The 22,353-nt window shown below is 38.9% G+C and overlaps 2 protein-coding genes across 13 annotated transcripts in view; one reads left to right on the top strand and one right to left on the bottom strand.

The window, feature by feature from the left end:
• The window catches only part of LOC100697845 (protocadherin-15), a 217,328-nt gene that overhangs the window by 173,189 nt on the left and 21,786 nt on the right, over window positions 1-22,353 (top strand). For 11 of the 12 annotated variants that reach the window (XM_005474209.4, XM_025897607.1, XM_025897603.1 and 8 more), the window contains 3 exons: window positions 1,973-2,113; window positions 6,065-6,192; window positions 20,479-20,694. In XM_005474209.4, the coding sequence (XP_005474266.1) occupies window positions 1,973-2,113; window positions 6,065-6,192; window positions 20,479-20,694 (485 nt within the window). Of the gene's footprint in view, window positions 1-1,972; window positions 2,114-5,911; window positions 5,982-6,064; window positions 6,193-20,478; window positions 20,695-22,353 lie in introns of those variants that run through there. The other variant, XM_025897610.1, reaches the window with a different exon arrangement.
• On the bottom strand, window positions 12,620-14,551 carry LOC102081739 (myosin-10-like). Its single transcript, XM_005474205.4, has one exon. The coding sequence runs from the start codon at window positions 14,342-14,344 to the stop codon at window positions 13,031-13,033; it is 1,314 nt and encodes a 437-aa protein (XP_005474262.1). The 5' UTR covers window positions 14,345-14,551; the 3' UTR covers window positions 12,620-13,030.

Raw genomic sequence — 22,353 nt, 5'->3', positions numbered from 1 at the left:
AATAACATGGGAATGGTTGGTGATATTAAAGTCCTGTTTGTGGCACATTAGTATATGTGAGGGGGCAAACTCCTCAAGATGGGTGGTGACCATGGTGGCCATTTAGAAGTCGGCCATCTTGGATACAACTTTTGTTTTTTCAATAGGAAGAGGGCCATGTGACACATCAAACTTATTGGTAATGTCACAAGAAAAACAATGGTGTGCTTGGTTTCAACGTAACTTTATTCTGTCATGAGTTATTTACAAGTTTCTGACCACTTATAAAATGTGTTCAATGTGCTGCCCATTGTGTTGGATTGTCAATGCAACCCTCTTCTCCCACTCTTCACACACTGATAGCAACACCGCAGGAGAAATGCCAGCACAGGCATCCAGTATCCGTAGTTTCAGGTGCTGCACATCTCGTATCTTCACACCATAAACAATTGCCTTCAGATGACCCCAAAGATAAAAGTCTAAGGGGGTCAGATCGGGAGACCTTGGGGGCCATTCAACTGGCCCACGATGACCAATCCGCTTTCCAGGAAACTGTTCATCTAGGAATGCTCGGACCTGGCACCCATAATGTGGTGGTGCACCATCTTCCTGGAAAAACTCAGGGAACGTGCCAGCTTCAGTGCACAAAGAGGGAAACACATCATCATGTAGCAATTTCAAATATCCAGTGGCCTTGAGGTTTCCATTGATGAAGAATGAACCCACTATCGTTGTACCCCATATACCACACCAAACCATCACTTTTGTTGTTCCAACAGTCTTGGAGGGATCCATCCAATGTGGGTTAGTGTCAGACCAATAGCAGTGGTTTTGTTTGCTAACTTCACCATTCACATAAAAGTTTGCCTCATCACTGAACAAAATCTTCTGCGTGAACTGAGGGTCCTGTTCCAATTTTTGTTTTGCCCATTCTGCAAATTCTGTGCGCCGATCTGGGTCATCCTCGTTGAGATGCTGCAGTAGCTGGAGTTTGTAAGGGTGCCATTTGTGAGTAGCTAATATCCGCCGAAGGGATGTTCGACTAATGCCACTCTCCAGTGACATGTGGCGAGTGCTACGCTGTGGGCTCTTGCTGAATGAAGCTAGGACAGCCACTGATGTTTCTTCATTAGTGACAGTTTTCTTGCGTCCACATTTTGGCAAATCCAACACTGAACCAGTTTCACGAAACTTAGCAAGCAGTTTGCTGACTGTAGCATGGGAGATGGGTGGTCTCGTAGGGTGTCTTGCATTGAAATCTGCTGCAATGACCCGGTTACTGCGTTCACCAGATATCAACACAATTTCGATCCGCTCCTCACGTGTTAACCTCTTTGACATGTCAATGGCTGTGAACAAAGAGAAACGTGCAAATAACTCATGAAAGAATAAAGTTATGTTGAAACCAAGCACACCATTGTTTTTCTTGTGACATTACCAATAAGTTTGATGTGTCACATGGCCCTCTTCCTATTGAAAAAACAAAAGTTGTATCCAAGATGGCCGACTTCTAAATGGCCACCATGGTCACCACCCATCTTGAGGAGTTTGCCCCCTCACATATACTAATGTGCCACAAACAGGACTTTAATATCACCAACCATTCCCATGTTATTACGGTGTATCCATATAAATGGCCCACCCTGTACTTGGAACTGTAGATCACTTTTCACACTTGTTGGCAAAGTCTGAAGAGCATCATTACACTCATGGAGAGAAAAATGGCTAGACAGGTGTGAGGCTGACTGAGGTCAGTCAGCCAAAAATAGAAGACATATATGGAAGGAACCCTCAGTCAATAGTTGCTTGTCCACATGCACCTCAAGAGTTCTTGAAGTTAATTGTGTAAAAAAAATAAGTCATATAGTTCTGGTCATATCACCATTTGGTTGCAAGAAATTAAAAACTATAGAACTCACTAGTGAATCTCTTTACTGTGTTATCTGTGTGCAGTTTTTCCTCTTTTTCATAAACGCCACTTGTTTGTTTCCAGGTCATTTTCAGGTGAACAACAGGACAGGCGTCATCTCCACGGCAAAACCACTGGATTATGAAAACGTGACCAGCTATGTCCTCAGGGTCCAGGCCGACTCAATGGTGGTTGTCATGTCCAACCTCCGTGTGCCTTCTAAAAGTAAGAAATGTTAGCATTTAAGCCACTCACAGTGGAAGTTGTGTTGCATTGTTTATGTTTAAACTCAGGACAGAAATTATGGTATTCAAGGTCCATCCATCCATTTTCGCACCTGCTTATCCAATTTAGGGACCAACTCATCCATTATCTTAGATATTACTGTAAATTCCTCACTTTGACCAATTATGGTTCGATTATTAGAAAGTTTATAATCGCTTGCTTTCATCCTTTATCTTTACAGTACTATGTAGAGGACTTGAGCCAGCATCTTTTTTTTTTATTTTGGTAGGAAAATGAGAGCAGTCTACTGAAACATGTGCAAAAAATAGATGGAAAAGCAGTATATAAGGCAAAAATAGGGTTTGTACAGTTCTGACAAGTTTGAAAGTCAGTATTTGGTTTTCCTTTATTCTTCAAAACAACCTGAACTCTTAGGCAAGCTTTATTGAAATTCAAAGCTCCTCTTTGGAAATCAGATGCCTTTTGTTCCTTTCTCTGTCAAGATGATTCCACACTGTTTAAATAAGGGCGAGATCCAGCTTTTCTGCACTTATATTTCATAATTTTGACAAGATCCCCAACACCACTGGCTGAAATGCATTACCTAACCATGAAACAGCTTCCACCATATTTTACAGCTGGCTGTGGACACTCACTGTTGTACCTTTCTCCTGAACTTCTCCAACACATTGGTGATGATTTGATCAAAAAATGTGAAATTTGGATTCATCACTTCATAAGACCTGTTGCCACTGATTTTTCAGACCAGTTTTGCGTAATTTATCATTTCACTTCTTTAAGAATGGCTTCTGACAGCCACCCTTCTGCTGAGAACATTTCTGAAGACCACTTTTTCTTTTCTCCAACATTTGTCTAATTTCCTCATATTTCCCCAAAACATGCTGCACAGCACGCATAGATATGCCAAGTTTTCAGCTAATATCTATTTGCAAATCACCTTATTGTTAAAGAAATACTATTTTATGCCTATTAAACTGCTACTTTAACACATTATTCAACAGTGTCAACAGATTTGATGTTCATCTTGTAGTTATGGTGATTTAATAAAAATGTTCAAAATATGATAAATAAAAGCTTCAGTGTCCGGTAATATCACAAATTGTTAAAAATGTTTTGTCAAAATTCCTCAAAAAGATCTAGCGATGGAAAAAATAGGCCATTTCTCTTAATTTAGACAAATCACCACATAACGAGGGTGGGTGAGAAAACATTAATCATAGCAAATTCTCACTTAATGGAATTTGTGCGTGTTCCCATTCTTAAGGCCTCAGTGTACTAGAAAAAAAATAAATTGCAGAAGATGTTGGTTGGCAAGGGTGATTCTTGAAGCACGGCAAAAACCGATTGTCACCGTTTCTTCCTTTTCTATCAGTGCCTTTTCTTTCTGTCCAGGAATTCCGCATACATGGTAATTTTAGGTAGTCTCTCCTCTAAGGCATTCGTGTTATTGTTCTTGACAGAACTCATGGAAAGTGACAGAAGTTGCTTGAGAGAAAAGTTAAAACTTTAATAATACCTCCAGCGTACCATTGCTGTGTGAAGTGGGCATGATTGTTTGATTGCCTGTTTTTTAAATATGCATAAATTGCTGGATGCTTCCACTGTCACAGTGGAGGTTTGAAATAACTCTGGAGACTTGAGACTGCTCTCTCTTTGATAGCCATGCCCTAGCTGGAATATCATTAGGCTCGTTTATGGTTCTGTTTACTGACACTCATGTTTTGTATAATGATGGGTAGTGTTCTAACAATAAATAAGGCTTAGTAGATAGTTTGCTGCTCTTTTTTTTTTTGTCATACTGTGTCTCTTCCATACTAATGACCATAATTAAAAGTAATCAACACTTGTATACCCACAAAGAAGAGAGCTTCTCTAACAAGTACGCTGTAAGCAGGCACCCCGTTTTGAATGAGTGCACTCACTCGTCATACTTCTCTTGTTATAATGATCAGGGCTCCGTGAGGCGCAGCATCTTCCTTCTCATTAATGTGTTTTTATCAATTAGTGGACCAGTGACCCTCTTAGGTCCAGTACCTTACATACGTATGCAAATGTTCAGGATCCACACGTGCATGCATACAATATAATAACCCAGACTAAGACAATATTTACTTGCATGTTTTCTAAATAATAATGCACTCAAACCTAGACGGGCTTAGAAGCACTCCTCTTCTCATAATAGGTTTGTTTTGTTCATGCATCTTTATGAGTGTCCAGAGTGTGAGCTGGAGAGACTATATTTATGTTTTTATGTGCTGATGGAGGATGGCCACTTTCTGCAAAGAGCGGGAGGAGAGAGAAACTCTGCAGACCTCTTTCCCCGTTCCCTCGAGTCCTCCCGCGATGTCTCACACTACAGCTTTTGTCCCTATAATTTGATGTGCTGTGTTTTGTTTGTCCAATTCCCCTGGTGCATCCTTAGCGGCAATGCCACATGGCTTTACTTTTTCTTTTTTCTTTTTTTATCTCACTAGAAGAAAAATGGTCCTTGACACTGCATTTTTTTTTAACCTAAACTGCAGTCTTGATTTTTTTCCGCTCTTCATATTTATGCTGTACATTGCATAGGTGTAACTATGACAAATTAGGCAGATGAAATCCTCTGTACATGTGTGTTTCTCTTTAAAGGGACAGAATGAATATTTCAGAAGCCTCACAAAAAGGCCACTTAACCAGCAAATTTAGTATTATGCGCAATTTTATGCCTCCTTGCCTCTCACAGTGTTTCCTGTAACTCCAGGGACCCTCTTGCAGCTTGATTATTGGCTGCCCTTCAAATTATTATTCCCAATAATGTGCAAAATGCTTGCCTCTTAAGCTTCCACTGGCTTTTATTGATGGCATTTTTATGCACCAAGTTGTAGGAAGAATAAACTTCTCAACAAGGTAGACCCCATTTAAAAATAATGGTTTCGAAGTTAAGATTTCATCATCAATTTTTATTATTTAACAGAGCAATTTTCCACTCAGTGTGTGAGTGTTATTGCTTATTGGTTGGTAAACAGAATGCAAAATGGCTCAGTTGCTTTCCTGATCTGCTTATGGGGGCAGTGAGAGAGAAGTCATCAACATCCTTCAGACTCAGTTTTTCCCCATGCTGAATATTTGCTGCAATCAAAACAAAATTAACCTCCTCATTATTGGCTCAAAGTTGTCGGCTTTGCCAAAATAGCTTCTCGCGCTGTTTTGTTGGAAGGGGCTGAGACAGTAATAAGGGAACATGTTTCTCTTTTCAGCATGCAATTCAAATCCACTTCAAAAGGTTATTGCAGTGCAGCTTGAAATTACTACTAAATAAAGAGGGCTTTTCCAAAATTCAAGAAGAAGGGGGATAAACCCGCATAAAACTATTTTCAGTCAGGCAAAAGGTGGGTGCATCAATTTTAAAATAAAACAAAAGGGGTCAAAGATGCGTTCCTCAAATAAGGGAAAAATACACACCTGCTTGCCCACCTGACTTTATTTACAATCTGTGAGAGCTATCCAGTGGTGTCAATTACGGAGAAGGAAAGGAAAAAAAACAACTTTGTTGACACTCTGTGATGGTTTCAGTGATAAATAACTTTCAAAGTATTCTGGGAAATTATTTCAGGCCTTCAAACCTTCAAGTCTTTTGAAGTTGTAGACCGGCTGATGTCCATGAAAAAATTATTATGTCATGCCAGTTTTGAAGACAAATTGGACAACGTCAGTTCCAATAATCAAATGAGCTGTGTTTACTTTATTTTGATGACATAAATTTTCTAAGCTTGCATGTCCCGACTCTACTTTTGTAAGGGTGGTGCTAACCTGGGTCAGGGGAAGCATGAATAAAGTAGGTGCACTTAAGTATGCAAGGTGAGTCCTGCATAAACTAAGAGAGAAACTTAGAACTAACAAATAAAAGAGCTTAAACAGGATTTGAAATCCTTCTGGTGTCATTTATTGCAGCTAACACAGCCAAGGTGTTCATTGAGGTTCGGGATGAGAACGACCACCCTCCTGTCTTCTCCAGGAAGCTCTACATAGGCGGTGTGGCAGAAGACACTAAGATCTTCAGCTCAGTGCTCAAGATAGTGGTAAGAAAACAATTATGTGGGGTTTTTTGTTGTTGTTGTCATTGTTGTTTTTGCTGCTTTTGTATAAAAACTAAGAACTCTGATTTTTTTTTTTGTTACACTTACCCTTCAGCCATGGTGTGACAATTTTTGCTCTGTGCAGCACAGTTTGGTCTCCTCCCCTGTTGCTTGTAACATCTCTTTGTCAGTTTCGCTCCCCCCACTGCTTGCCTTTGTACAGACAGCTGGGATCAGAGTAAGCTGAGCAGTGTAATCTCAGTGTGTTCTCAGATGCATGGCTGGACATCCCGCTGAATGTCAGCCTGTTGTACCAAGAAGATTTCACTTTTTCATTGTGTAAAATACTCTTTACACTCTGCATTGTGGGTATGATTGTGCATTTAGGATTGTGTTTGTCCACAGAGTTTTTAAAGAGCTACTTCATGCATTACCTGCAAAAATATATCAACATCACAAGTACTGGTAGTAATAGTTATAGTAGTAGTAGTAGTAATATTATATCTGTGATCTCATAAAAAAGGCATAAATACCCTTAAATGACTTATGTCCTTTAAGACATAATCTATTTTTCAGTAGCCTGTATAATCCTGAATGTTATACAGTCTGTGCACTTGTACTTGTGGGTACAAGCAGAAACGCTATGCACATCTAAAGACTTTTTTTTGCAGGTGCTGGACCAAAAATGAGAAATCTTCATAGCGAGAAAAAGGCAAGGTCTGCACTCTGCTGTGCTCCCAGGGTTTTATATTGATAATTGCCTTGCAGGAAGAGCTTTTTCCGGCTCTCCTTCTGGTGCAAAAAAGGTACCAAACTGAAGCCCATAGAAGACTGAGGGAGTGAAAAGAAAAGGAAATCTTGCAAAATACACTATAAGAGTTAGATGTAGGCAGGTAGTGGTAAAGTACAAACTGAGACCTCAGGCAGGGATGGGAATTATTGCAGCTTTCAAATTTCAAAAACTGTGGATTTCCATAAAACACATGAACAGTACAGCTTTGTCTCGATCTTTTCTGCCTCTTGCTTAACTTGTAATTGACACCAACATGCAAGTTTGTGAACTCTTTAGAAATCTCGACACTATGTAACATAAACATAAATATGACCTAAAACATTAGCACATCAATACACAAGCCCTTTAATAATATACTTGGAGAACTTAGTTGAAACAAACCTAAAAATAAATATTACACATGGTGAATTATATCTTGTAAAAGGTCATCTAATATTCTATATCTGCTACTGTCCAAATCCCCTTGGACGCCAGTAACTGTAGCTATGTTTCTGGTAGTTACTCCTCCAACCTGACATGGAGTTTTAACCCATTCCACCACATGACCTAACATATTCTTTATTTTCCAGTGACAGTGAAGTAGCCAAACAGGGCCACCGTGTTTCATAGCATGAAGTGCTGGAATGCAGCATTTTCTTTTCTCCAAACACAATGCTTGTCATTTAAACCAAAAACTTCTATTTTGGTTTCATCCCTACACAAAACATCATTCTAACAGCCTTTTGGCTTTCTCCATATGATGTACAAACTCCAGACAGACAGGGAGCATTGTTTTTGCATTGTAGCCCTACCATGCGCACCATTGTTGTTTAGCATAAACCATTGTTGTTTAACATAAACTTATGTTATTTGGAAATAGTAGTTTAAATACAAATGCAAAGATTCAAATAAATGGTGTTGATATTGAAAGAGTCAGTGAAAATAAATTTCTGGGGGTAATAATAGATGAAAAACCTAACTGGAGAGCTCACGTAAGATATATTCATTCCAAAGTATCACGTAGCATTGCAATACTAAACAAGGCAAAACAGGTATTCGACAGAACATCACTTCATATTCTATACTGTTCACTGGTTTCACCATACTTAAGCTATTGTGCAGAGGTCTGGGGCAATAACTATAAAACACATTACATTCACTTTTTACTCTTCAAAAAAAAGCAATTCGAGTCATCCACAATGCAGGTTATAGGGAACATACAAACTCACTATTTTTGCAGTCTAAATGTACCTGTATATTGTTCACATGTTGAAATAAAAAAATTACCAACCAACCAACCAGGGTTCTCCTGATGTTGGGCTGACAAACATGAAAATTAGCCAATGTAAGAAAGACCCTGAGACCTTTTCCAACCTTGTGAACATTGGCAATTCTTTTTTGAGGTTCTCGTGAATATCATCCATCTTATTATTCACTGGCTCAGATGTGTGGGTTTGTTGCCTAAATAAAAGCAATAGGGTGCCCACTGATACCTGATTCTCATTCCATTGACTGAACACATGATTCTGACTTCATCTTGAAAATAACTGGCAATCTGAGAGGCTCACATACATTTTTCCTTAATATTGGATATTTTTCTTCATTGAAAAATGTCTTAGTGTAATATCTTAGTCCCATTTCTTAATTGCATTATCTTTATCTACTACTAAAACGAGAAAGGAATGAAAAAAGAAATAAAGTTTAAATGTTTCTCAAACTTTCATGGACCACAACAGATTCCCCCAGAGGCCCATGATTCTTTGGAATATTGCTGGTGTGAAACATTATTTCAGAAAGTTCATTGCTGCTTGTTCTCCCTCGGGATCATATTTAAAAGTAATAACAAATTTATGACACTCCTGACCTTCTGCTGATAGACTCTTTCCAGAAACAGTAACATAATATAATAATAAAAAAAAAGAGTTACACCAACTAACTGGCAGGCATTTTTATGTAAGTAGATGAATTTTCCAGTATCAGACAGGATTGCTTTATTTGTGCAGGGTAATTTTAGGGGTATGTAAATGTTACAGAGCAGATAGTAGTAGTGGTAGTAATAGTATTTACTATTTAGGATTCAGAGGTTGCCAAAAAAAGTGGCACTCACTCCCTCCTAGACTGAAAACAAATGAGGAAAAAAGAAGGAAATGCCTTGAGCTCTCAAGGCTACTTTATAAGTCCGTATTTGGTATTATGACAGGTTTTTAATATTGACCTAGCTATCAGGGTCCATATATTTTCCCTTTGCTGTCTCATGGCAGCTTGGAAACAAACATCTCTAAGTGACAGTTTTTCCCCGGTGTCCATAAAACCTTTAGCATGCATAAATGATGCTCAGATAAAGTATATTCGGCCAAATTTTGTCCAGTGAGGATATCTCACTCTGTTGATTTATGCAGTCCTTCCATTGGGACCTTGCACCCCCCTTAGCTCCAACCCTCTCCTGTGCGAATCGCTGCAGAAAAAAAGAGATTGCTCCTATTTATCAGTGTCACTTTCCCAAGACAAGTACTGTGAAAATTGATGCCTGCCTGTAAGCTCAGTCGCCAATCAGAACATATGCCTTAGAGGTCGATGGGCGAATACTGTTGTCGCATCTCGATAAAATGCTTTGACAAGATTCATATATTAAAATCTCTATGCATTGGATGATTGTGAGAACCACAATCTGTGCCATCAGAAACTGAATTTGAATAAGTTAAATTTGAATCTGAATTGTAACTTGAATAAAAGCTTTTGAAAACTGAATTTGAATTAGTCTAATTTGAAATTGAATTTATGGTTTGAAAATGATCATCACTAAATTGAAATTGAATTTTATATATTGAAAATGAATTCATTTGCTTTGAAACTGCATTTTATCCTTTAAAAATTCAGCTCTCCCAATAATTTCAGTTTCACTTCTCACCATTCAGTTTCAGTTCTACAATTCAATTTCAGTTCCAAAATTCAGTTTTTCGGGACTTACATCCGGTTCCGGTTCAAGCGCAGCTTAATAGAACTATATTTTGCCAGCGGACTGAAAGTGTTACTGACGGGAATGTACAGCGTCTTGAGCTGAATTAAGACTTCAGAAGTCATTCGTCATGTCGAATGACCAGCGGATAAACTCTCAGGTTGGTAATAAATGTATTACATGTATAAGAACAAGCATCATGTTAACAAATGATAGCTGTACAGTAACTTTTATGCTTATTGTAGCTGCTAGCTAAAAACGCTAATTTAGCGTAGTTTGCTCTGAATTCAGCTTTGACAAACAAATATGATCGACTGTTTCTAGTAGAAATCCAAAGTTGTCATCTTGTACCCTCTCAGAGCCCTGTATGCTTGCAGAGACCCCTACAGTAGGGAAACATGCAAAAACGGTGTTCAAACCTTTGTATTTGAGCTTTATTTATGTCTTACACAGCATCCCAACTCTTTAGCTAACTTAATAACTTTAGCTAAAGTGAATAGTTAGTCTAATTCATTAGTGCAGCATTACTGGATCACCTCCGTTTGAAGTGATATGATATGTGACTATCACTGTGTTTAACTACCATAATAATTCTTAGGGTACTGAGTGCATGCTTAATTAGATTTTTTTTTTTTTTTTTTTAAACATACTGCTCCATTGCTATGTTTGACAGGCTGAAGTTGTCATGTCACCTCCTAAGTCGACCATCTTTTACAGGTGTTTTGTGCCAGAAATGGAGTGTCCACTGAAGACTGAAGATACTGAATCTCTACGCTGTGCCATTGATCCCTCTTGTGCCTTCATCTAGACAAGAGACATCAACTTAACCACTCTTACATGCTCTGTACCTACATCACCTTCCCTGACAGTCGTAGTTTGGCTCATCTGAGGGTGAAATTATAAGAATGTGTTATTTTGCAAAGTGCTCTCTAGGGTTCCTAAATAAAATATGGCATTTAGGTCATTTCTTTTGAATTAATCCCTTCTTCTGAAATATAAGAACCTCTCCTGGTTTTATTGGCACTTTCTGTTCCACTCCCAACCTCAAATAGATGCTGACAAGCTGACACAGTAACATGGAAGAGGGAAAGAAGTTGGACAGGACTACTACAAATAAACCCAATGCTTAACAATGAAAAATGTAAAATAAGAACAATAATAATAATAAAGATAAAAGATGAAGTAACAAGTTTTTAGTTTTTTGTTTATTCCAAATGATCATCCAGATGTCTGTGACATGTGATGACAAACACAATAATGGAAGGCCTTAGTCATCACATGCTTTTGCATATGCTGAACACATAACTGGCCATCGGCATACCGGGCATTTGCCCGGTGGGCCGATGGTGATTTTTCGTTTTTATGGGTCGATAGAGGGTTATTTTTCTTCGTTTTATTTATAAGGTCAGTTATTAGTAGGGATGGGTACCGGTGTCGGTTCTGACATAAACGGTAGTAACCAGACCGAAAAGCAGCGCACATTTCGGTGCTTTATTTCGGTGCTTTTTGTTTTTTTTTTCCTGAGCCAATTCTAGCCAATCATTTTACGTTTCCGAGGATAGTAGGCGGGCCCAGGTACGTACGTTCTTTTAGATCAGAGCTACAGATTAAAAATGCCCAAGGCGAAGCAGTCAAAAGTCTGGCTGTACTTCACAGCAAAAGATGCAAACTCAGCTGCTGGCAACAAGTGCTTTAAGGTGATACTGTGATACTGTCAAAGGAGGTAACATCTCGAATCCGATGAAACACCTGGTGACGCATAGCGTTTTTTTAAAGCCGAGAAATGCGCCGTGTTTAATAGCTTGCTGCGAGACCTCACACCGAGCACATCTACTCCGGGTGTGGTGCCTGTTATCGGACGCGGAGTTAGCAACATCCCCCAAAAACCCGAAGAGGAGAGTCCTGGTCCCTAGCCCTGCCAGTGTAGCAGAAATGATGACGATGATGATGGCAGCAGCTGCCGTTCTTCTCTGCGTGAGTAGCTTAATGTTGTTCGTGTGTAATTCACGTTGAGTAGGCTAACCACATTATTACATTAATGCATGTAAGGCGAACTAGCAAACACCGTCGTAGTTACATGCGGCTGTCTTCTTGTTTGATGGCAGATACTCCCTTCACCCTGGCCAAAAAGGCTAAAATGACCAAAGTGGAAAACAGTTAAACATGAGAGGTTTTTGGACCAATTTTGTGTTTTTTCCATTGTTTAAGCACTGCTTCCAACCAAGAGTGATACCATATATGCCCTATAGCTGCAGAAAAGGCTTACATTGTTATCTTTTTACAAAAAAAACAGCTAAACATGAAAGGTTTGTGGACCAATTTTGTGTTCTCCATTCTTTAAGCACCGGTTCGAGCACCGTTTAAGCACCGGCACCGTTTCAAAAATACCGGTTTGGCACCGGTATCGGATAAAACCTAAACGATACCCATCCCTAGGCATGACATTCTCATAATAAATCAGATAATGTACTGCAAATAGTTATTTCTGCATTTGTGTGATTGAAAATGTGTGTGCAATGACACCATTTTAAAGATTTAGCCTAAATAATTTTGGCGTGAATGAGCCTAAACATGATGACCTGACTAGTGACGCTGTATCACGTGTGACACACACGCACGTGTGACTTTGCCAGTTTCAGCTGAAACAATTTCAGTGTTTCAAACCATGTTCCAGGGTTTTTAGTTCACCATTTATGAGGTTTCAAGAACAAAATGAAAGACAGATCTGAATGTTTGAAAATGTTTTGGAAAAACTCTGTAAAGATTAGATGAACAATACTCAAAGGATAAATTCAATTGGTTTATTTTGTTCGATAAGTTGAACAAAAAAAAGTTAAACAAGCAAGTAAATAAGGAAACAAGGTAAAAGTAAGTAAGAGCAAAAAAGTTAACAAGTAAATAAGGAAACAAGGTAAAAGTAAGTAAGAGCAAAAAAGTTAACAAGTAAATAAGGAAACAAGGTAAAATGAAGTAAGAACTAAAAGTTAACGAGTAAATAAAGAAACAAGGTAGAGGAGAGAAAACCCCAACAAATCCCCTCTGAGCAAGCACTAGGCGACAGTGGGGAGGAAAAACTGCCTTTTAACGGGCAGAAACCTCCGGCAGAACCAGGCTCAGGAGGGGACAGTCAACTGCCGGGACTGGTTGGGGGGGAGAACAGAGGTGGAGCAAGACGAGGCTACATCGGTTGAAGAAGCAGTAGCATCCCTCCTCCGGAACAAGCTGAAGCACTTTTTCTTCTTTTTCATGGACTTTTCCACCAGCGCCTTTTTCTCCAAGATGAGGGTTCTCAACTCATCGATTGTTTCTGCGTTTTGCTTCTCAAGTGTCTTGCATTTTTTTTCCACCTGTTCTAATGTTGCTTGTGTTTCTTCAAGCTTTTCTTTGAGGTCTTTGGATGTTGCCTCCTGTGTTTGCTTTGCCTTCTGCAGGTCTGCATTTCTCAGTAGATCTTCTTTGTGCATGCCTTCTAGCTGCTCATTTCTTTTCTGGGTGTCTTGTAGCGTACACTGCAGGTCTTCATGCATTTGGTCTTGTTTTTGCTTTTGGGCCTGCATTTCTATGTTTTCTCGCTTCAAGTTGTTGAATTCCAACAATATCCCCTTAATGAGCTCTGAGTTGTTTTTGGCCATTTGATCGATCCTTTTCTGCATCTGTGAGCATCGTTTTTCCAATGTTTCCTTCTCTCCTTCCAGCTCACTTGTTTTGACCTTCAGTTCATTACAGAATTCTTGCATTTTTTGATTTTTGCTCTCAAAGTCCTTGATAATGCACCTTTCTTCTGTCAGTCTTTCTTGTTGTTGCTCTTTCTCTTGAAGGAGGTCTTTATTTTGGCGCAGTGTTTGATCCAACCTTACCTTCACCATTCTGTACTTTTCCTGCATGCCTTGGAGTTCGCGCTGCATGTCTTTATGCTTTGTTTCCTGTTCTTCCTTCTGTTGGAGAACTTCTTTATTTTTTTCTTCAGCTTCATCAAGCTTTCTTTGGAGCAGCTGATTCTTTTGGTCCATGTATTGGAGATCCCACTCTATCTTATCAATCGTTGCTTTCCTGCCTTGAAGCTGCTCAGACATTTCTTTAACTTCAGCGCTCTTTTGCTTGTTTTCCTTGATGAGGAATACAATCTGCTCTCTGGCTTGAGCAAACTTGATCCCCCAGCCCTCATTAATAATGTTGATGTCGGGCTGGCGCTGTAGTGTTTCTTGCAGGTTTTTATTTTGTGCTTCCATTTGTAAGCACTTCTTCTCCAGGTGAAGTTTTTCTTCTTCAATTTTTTGAATTTTGTTCTGGAGATGGTTGTTTTCATTTCTACTCTCCTGTAATGCCCTTTGGATGGATAAGAGGCCATCTGGAGACATTGGCCGGCCACGCGTGGAAGGAGAGGCGGCGTAAACATTTTGTCTTGGTTGCCGTAATCTTGGATACATGTTGGCGTTGTATCCAATGACTCTGAGAGGTTTCCAAATGATTCTGTAGTGAACGTTTGAAGGCTGCACACACAAAGGCTGCGAAGAAACGAACTGAAAATTGCTGTTGCTCACCCCTATTTAAGGAAAAACTTCAAAGGATCAAAGATCCGTGTGACATCATCACTCCTAAGCCAATCAGATTGTCACATGACATTTTGGAATGGGGATATTTTTTTTTAAACCGTTTTCAAATTTAACTTAATATTTCTTAAGTGACCTGTTTAGTTGATTAAGAAATTTATTGCCACAAACGTCCCTAATGTTAAATAAGAGACAACAGAAAAAAAGACAGTTTTTTTCCTATGTAATAGAGCTATAATAATTTTTTTTTATAATTATCCTACTTTTTATAAAAGGCAACATTATTTAAAGAATATGTGGTCAATTAAAAAAAACCTCTCTGTTCACCTAAAGGGTATAACAAAAAGGGTGACCTTCCTGCTCGAAAATGAAATGACCAAAATAAATGTATTTCTCTGCAATTACAAACTGTGTAAACAGTCTTTGTATCAAAATAAAGCGAACGCTTGTGAGATGTCATCAGAGATGTGAATATTACTGCAGATGTTACTGTCAAAGTTACTGTGACTCAAACATAGAAACATTTGATTTTTTAGTTCCCTCACCTAATTTATTTTAAAGTATTTTACAGCATATAACACCTTTGAAAATATGCTCCGGTTCACATTTAACTCAAGAAAATCATAAATCAAAATATGGATGTTACCTGTCCACAGATTCATGGTGACGTAACTGCTCTTTTAACTGTTTGGTGTCTTTGCTTTGTTTGGTGTTTGTAGACATGGTTTAAATGAGCTTTTAGCTGAGATTCAGAGGTTTCTGTGGACACTACTCATGTCGGCACTTATATTTCTGACCTCGTGTTATAATCGAATAAATGTGATCTCCCCCCTTTTTCCCCCATTTTTGTTGGTGTTGGTGCAAATGATCAGGCATGACTAGGGATGGGTACCGGTGTCCGGTGCCATGATGGCACCGGTTCTGACATAAATTTCGGTGCTTTATTTCGGTGCTTTTTGGGGGTTTTTTCCTGAGCCAATTCTAGCCAATCATTTTACGTTTCCGAGGATAGTAGGTGGGCCCAGGTACGTACGTTCTTTTAGATCAGAGCTACAGATTAAAAATGCCCAAGACAAAGCGGTCAAAAGTCTGGCTGTACTTCACAGCAAAAGATGCAAACTCAGCTGCCGGCAACAAGTGCTTTAAGGTGATACTGTGATACTGTCAAAGGAGGTAACACCTCGAATCCAATGAAACACCTGGTGACGCATAGCGTTTTTTTAAAGCTGAGAAATGCGCCGTGTTTAATAGCTTGCTGCGAGACCTCACACCGTGCACATCTACTGCGGGTGTGGTGCCTGTTATCGGACGCGGAGTTTGCAACAACCCCCAAAAACCCGAAGAGGAGAGTCCTGGCCCCTAGCCCTGCCAGTGTAGCAGAAATGATGACGATGATGATGGCAGCAGCAGCCGTTCTTCTCTGCGTGAGTAGCTTAATGTTGTTCATGTGTAATTTACGTTGAGTAGGCTAACCACGTTATTACATTAATGCATGTAAGGCGAACTAGCAAACACCGTCGTAGTTACATGCGGCTGTCTTCTTGTTTGATGGCAGATACTCCCTTCACCCTGGCCAAAAAGGCTAAAATGACCAAAGTGGAAAACAGTTAAACATGAGAGGTTTTTGGACCAATTTTGTGTTTTTTCCATTGTTTAAGCACTGCTTCCAACCAAGAGTGATACCATATATGCCCTATAGCTGCAGAAAAGGCTAACATTGTTATCTTTTTACAAAAAAAAAACAGCTAAACATGAAAGGTTTGTGGACCAATTTTGTGTTCTCTATTCTTTAAGCACCGGTTCGAGCACCGTTTAAGCACCGGCACCGTTTCAAAAATACCGGTTTGGCACCGGTATCGGATAAAACCTAAACGATACCCATCCCTAGTTATTAGAGTTTCCAACCGTCCCGTAAAAAACGGAATCGTCTGGTATACAGAGAAAATATTACGCGTTTCGTATTGAGCTGAAAAGGAACACAGTTTGTCCCGTATTTCAGCTACAATGAAAAAGACACAAAGCTGCAGTTATTCTGTCTTTGCTGCACAGCTGCCTCTTCTCCTCTCTCCTCTCTCTCCTGTTTCTACTTCAATCATGAAACTGATCGATGATCAGCTGATTGTCTTTTCTCTCTTGTTTGTTTATCGCTCTGAATCTTACAACAAACGTTTTCATCTGATGTAAAATGTATAGAAATCCATTATTGTACATAGTATTTTTTTAGGGTCCCATCATAATTTCTTCAGAAGTAGCTAAGTACTGTTTATGATGCCAGCATTTTCCCACATTTTCTAGATACTGTACCAGTACTGTGTGTAAAATGCCATCAAAAAGTCAATCAAGTTTTTCTTTCTCATCTGTCTTTCTATCTCCTTTCACTTTTTAAAGGTTGCCATGTTAGAAAAAATATTTTGCCCTGCCATGCTGTTTATTGATGTGGTAAATGAATGATTTATGAAAATATATCTAAATCTGTCATCAGTAATCAGTAATGATCATGTCTCACCTCTAGTCTTCTCTGTCTTAATTTCAGGTTTACACCATGTGTTGTAGATAGTTCAGGAGGTTAACTCGACCAAGCAGTCTACTTTCGGGTACTGTTTAGAATACCAGAATAGGGAGGATGGTGTAGGTTTAAGTTTATTAGACTGATACATATATACCAACAAGACAGTGTACATCACTGTGACAACAGCGTTTGTTTTCATTCAAAGGCTTTATGGTTTTTCCTATAATACCTGGTGGGCCAGTCTCTAGTCAAAATGCCCGGGCCGATTTTTTGTCCCAGTCCAGCCCTAGCTGAACAGGCAGTCAGACATGCTGTAACTGTGGGGTAGAAAACTGCATGAACACCATACGGCAGGGGTCTCCAACTCCAGTCCAATGGAGTTGGAGACCCCTGTCATATTCCATATGACAGGTGTGGTTGAACTGCATGAAGACTCTGAAGTTGCTCTTCTCTCCCGGCAGGACAGGAATGTGGCCTTGTCCTGTGAGCCACCGTAAGGATGTACTTAGAGTAGAACTGGACTGTCACCGGCCTCAGGCTCTTTACCTTTTCAAAGACAAAGCAGTCATTTAGATAAAATATTAGATATGGTTTACCTGTAAATGCACAAAGAGAATTTAGAAATGTAATTATTGTCAAGAGTGAACAAGCACTGATAGTGTAATCTACAGCTGTGGCCAAACGTTTAGAGAATGTGTTGTTGCAGTGTTGTGTATTTACAAAGTTTGCTGTTTCAGTGATAGTTGTATATCATATTATATTACTTCAAAAAGAGGTGATCCAGTAATGCTGCACTAATGAATTAGACTAACTATTCACTTTAGCTAAAGTTATTAAGTTAGCTGAAGAGTTGGGATGCTGTGTAAGACATAAATAAAGCTCAAATACAAAGGTTTGGACACCGTTTTGCATGTTTCCCTACTGTAGGGGTCTCTGCAAGCATACAGGGCTCTGAGAGGGTACAAGATGACAACTTTGGATTTCTACTAGAAACAGTCGATCATATTTGTTTGTCAAAGCTGAATTCAGAGCAAACTACGCTAAATTAGCGTTTTTAGCTAGCAGCTACAATAAGCATAAAAGTTACTGTACAGCTATCATTTGTTAACATGACGCTTGTTCTTATACAAGTAATACATTTATTACCAACCTGAGAGTTTATCCGCTGGTCATTCGACATGACGAATGACTTCTGAAGTCTTAATTCAGCTCAAGACGCTGTACATTCCCGTCAGTAACACTTTAAGTCCGCTGGCAAAATGTAGTTCTATTAATCTGCGCTTGAACCGGAACCGGATGTAAGTCCCAAAAAACTGAATATTGGAACTGAAATTGAATTGTAGAACTGAAACTGAATGGTGAGAAGTGAAACTGAAGTTATTGGAGAGCTGAATTTTTAAAGGATAAAATGCAGTTTCAAAGCAAATGAATTCATTTTCAATATATAAAATTCAATTTCAATTTATTGATGATCATTTTCAAACCATAAATTCAATTTCAAATCAGACTAATTCAAATTCAGTTTTCAAAAGCTTTTATTCAAGTTAAAATTCAGATTCAATCCGAGCAATTCAAATTCAAATTTAACTTATTCAAATTCAGTTTCTGATGGCACAGATTTCTGCCCATACACCTATTATCTTTTTGGTTTTGTTTTGATTTTAGAACTGTTCTTATCATTACTCCTAGATCAGTCAAACAAGAAACAGTCATTACTAACATGTCTTACACTTCAGAATTTTGACTTATCAATATAGTATCAATATGATGTATCAAAGCTCTGATGTTAGGTATTGCTCATAGTGATGAATTACCACCTGCCTCTGCAGCTCCCCTCTGCTTTATAGTTCGTTCCAGTTCACTGTTTTGCTGTCTGGCTACAGATTTAGTGGTTTGATTCAATCTAACTACTCTCACAGGATCATTTTGACCAAAGCAGGCAGCTGTTTTGAGCAAAAAACATCACTGTATACAGCACCAAATGGCAGACGAAGCGTTAGCCACAAGCTGGTAAACATAGTGTAACCTATTGCTTAGCAGCTGAAGAGCCAGATATTTCCATCAGTGAGCAGTTTTTTGCAGAAACCTAATCAAAAAGAGAGTTGCGACTGGGATTTGTCAGGTGGTCAGAAGCACTGCACCAAATCAACAGTCATTTTTTATCTGTAGCTGCTGGATGTGTGAATAAGCAAGGCTTTTCTAATAAGCTTTACATATCAGCTTACAGGTAATAATGTGATGTAAAAGCTCATAAATGTAGTTGCAGGTGTTTTACAGAAATCATTCAAAAACTGTTAAGAATACTCAGATTTGGCAGGAACCCTCGCCATCTCTTTAGCCTTTTACAGTGGATAACAATGGGTAAAGCTGTGGCAGCTTGAAACAAACCACATGAGGGGGAGATAACTTACGAGCCTCCAGCTGCACCTCTTTTCTCTCTTGTCAGCTACTTTAGAGAACACCTGCTTGGAATAAAATTATAAACAAATCCCCCAGTAGATCAACATAAATGAAGAGCGCCACTCTTATACCATTTGTTTCATTTTCTTTTTTGGTGTGTTCACTGAATTATTAATAGAATCTGCCAATGGCAGTAAAATGGCTATCTATGAATGCTGTCCAAACATATTTTAATAACTTACTGAACAAAAAGAATATTAAAAAAAAAAGATCTGTTCATGTTTTGAATTGTCACATGGCTGCAGAATAACTGAGGAATAACAGTAAAACGAATGCACCTCAGCCCACTTTTTAGGTTAAATCAGCCCTGTTTTTGGTGTCCTATTCGCTCTGGTCTTGATAGAATGCTGGTCATTAATTAAATTAACTACCTGCCTGTTTTGTTTATTAATGTGAAAATTGTACATTTGCCCCACTTGGATCTGACCCAATCTGTGGCTGAGAGAGTTGTGATTGATTCTGTGCGATTCGCAGGTGGCGGGTCTGCCCCTGACTCCAGTAGAGCGCTACACTTCTGATGTAGACGGCAACAGATTTGAAAGCGACAACAGATTTGTTATCACAGTTAATCGGAAACAGATTGCATGTAAGTGCCACCTTGATGCTTACATGCAAACTGATAGCGGGCTGACTCCGTCTTATTGTCATCTGTCCATGTTTTAAGTCGGTTTGAAGATGGCAACTTGACTGCGAGTGGTCTCAGACCTGCTTCCTGTCTTTGAAGACATAGATTGCAAGTTGATCTCACATGTTCACAATAATTTTCCCTAGTGTGACTCTAGCCAGTTTCACACAGGTCTAGAGACCTAGATTGGCGGCCTCTGCCAACCTGCAATCCAACCAACAAGTGAACTTCAAATTTTCCTTCACTAGTTGGTTTCTGTCAGGGAATGCACTTTTTTGTAGTGACTGGGGCTTTAGATGTATTCAGATACAATCACCATTTTGTTTTTTGTTTTTGAAAGACTTGATTAATATATTCTCTTTTTGATGACCTTAAACTTTTAATATTTCCGAGATTATTTGGTGTTTTGTATTACAGGCCACCGATAAGGACACTGGGAATTACAGTGCCATGGCATACCGCCTCATCATCCCACCCACACCAGAGGGCCAGGACAGCTTTGTCATTGAGACCTACACAGGTATCGTCAAGTCGGCCATCATGTTTCGGAACATGCGCAGATCCTACTTCAAGTTCGAGGTTATTGCTACTGATGACTATGGAAAAGGTCTTAGCAGCAGCGCTGAAGTGGTGGTAAGTATCCATATGATGCTTCCCATGTGATGTAGGGATGTAGAGATAAATATAGGATTCCCTGCTAATCTTTGACTTGGATGTCGCTGGCATGTCAGAGGTAGCAAAGGCATCAACTGTCCACAATTCATTTATACAGGAAAGCCTTAGTGAATGGCTGTGCCAAAAATTTTCCAGTGCATTTAGTAGTCACAAGGAAGTGCGGCACAGCCTTTGCAAACTGTTGTGGAATTTCTTTGTTTTTTGGGGGTTTTTTTCTTTTCAGAATCATTGTAATCTTAGATGTTGGTTGGCAGGATTTCAATTTAAAAAACTTACTTTTGTCTGTGTATCATATGTAGCATATTAAACTACAACAAGCAAAAAGACTGTAAAAATCAGGGAGAATTGGCTAAAAACCACAATGTAAAAAGTTGCAGTTTGTTTTCCACAGTGGGTTATGTGCCAAACTGAAAATGCATGAGATTTGCGAGATCATTAGAGGCAGTATGATCTCTATTTTTTAGGAGCCAGACCCATAAGAGCTACACAGATTTTCAACTTTTTTTTTCCTCTCTCTGAAGTCCTGGGACTATATCAAAGGACAATATGAAATTACTGGAGTATACCTTGAATGTGTACTTTGTTTAATATCATGGTCCAAATTAGACATTTAAGTATGATTCCAGCATAATAAGGTTTTCATTTATCTGCCTGTTCTGTTTCTCATCTCTTTTGCATCACTGTAGGAATCTCGGCGTTGTTAATTCCTTCGCTGAATTAGAGGGTCTTCATTAAGACTACTTAAAGAGGTTGTATCAGATTAATAAGCGAGTCACATCTGTCATGCAGTATTTGAAGAAAGAGAAATCTTTCTAAAGAAAAAGCAGGAGTGCTGTGTATTGCCAGAAGCATGAGAACCATTGATATTTTTTGAAAGGTGAAGAAAGATGACTGAACCGTGAAAAGATTTGTGGGGGATTTAGAGCACCGACAAGTAGTGCTAAGGGCATATTAAGGAAAGTCGAGGTCAAATGAGTTACCAGTATTACAAGCGAGGGATCAAGTCCCAAAAAACTCTTGATACAGTATCGGACAGAGCCTAATGCCAAACCACCAAAGGAGGCACACAAAAGGAAAAAAATCATTGCGTGGGCCTCCATCATCTCCTGACATCAGCCCAATTGAGAACCCGTGAAGCATACATAAAAGAAATTCTGGTAAATATGTGTTGCTGTAGGAGGCTGTAATGTCATCCTCAAATAAAAAGATGCAGAAACATATTCAGTAAAAGAGTTTCTTTTGCGTTTTGTGATATTAAAAAAAGTTTTATAGATACTTTTTTTCAGATGTGTTTTTTCTGGTTTGAGATCAGTGTGATCTGTTATTTGAGTTATTTGGAATATTATACTTCTGTGTTGTTAATGTCCATGTCAATATATAAAAGTGTATAACCTGAGACTTTGTGAATCTGATCTGTATTTATGATTCTTCTCACAACAAATCTGTCAGTTTCTAAAAAAAAAAAAAAGATCTTGCCTTAAGAAACAACCTCAGAAATGATGTTAATACGTGAGAGCGAGTTTGATTTGTTTTGTGCAAAGCTTCCCTTCATAATACCTTGTGGTTTATGATCTTACATGATGATCCCTGTCTTTTGTTTTGTTTTGCTTTGTTTTT

The sequence above is a fragment of the Oreochromis niloticus genome, linkage group LG13 (assembly GCF_001858045.2).
Source record: "Oreochromis niloticus isolate F11D_XX linkage group LG13, O_niloticus_UMD_NMBU, whole genome shotgun sequence".
NCBI classification, from domain to species: Eukaryota; Metazoa; Chordata; class Actinopteri; order Cichliformes; family Cichlidae; genus Oreochromis; species Oreochromis niloticus.
This window is presented reverse-complemented; position numbering and strand designations above follow the sequence as displayed.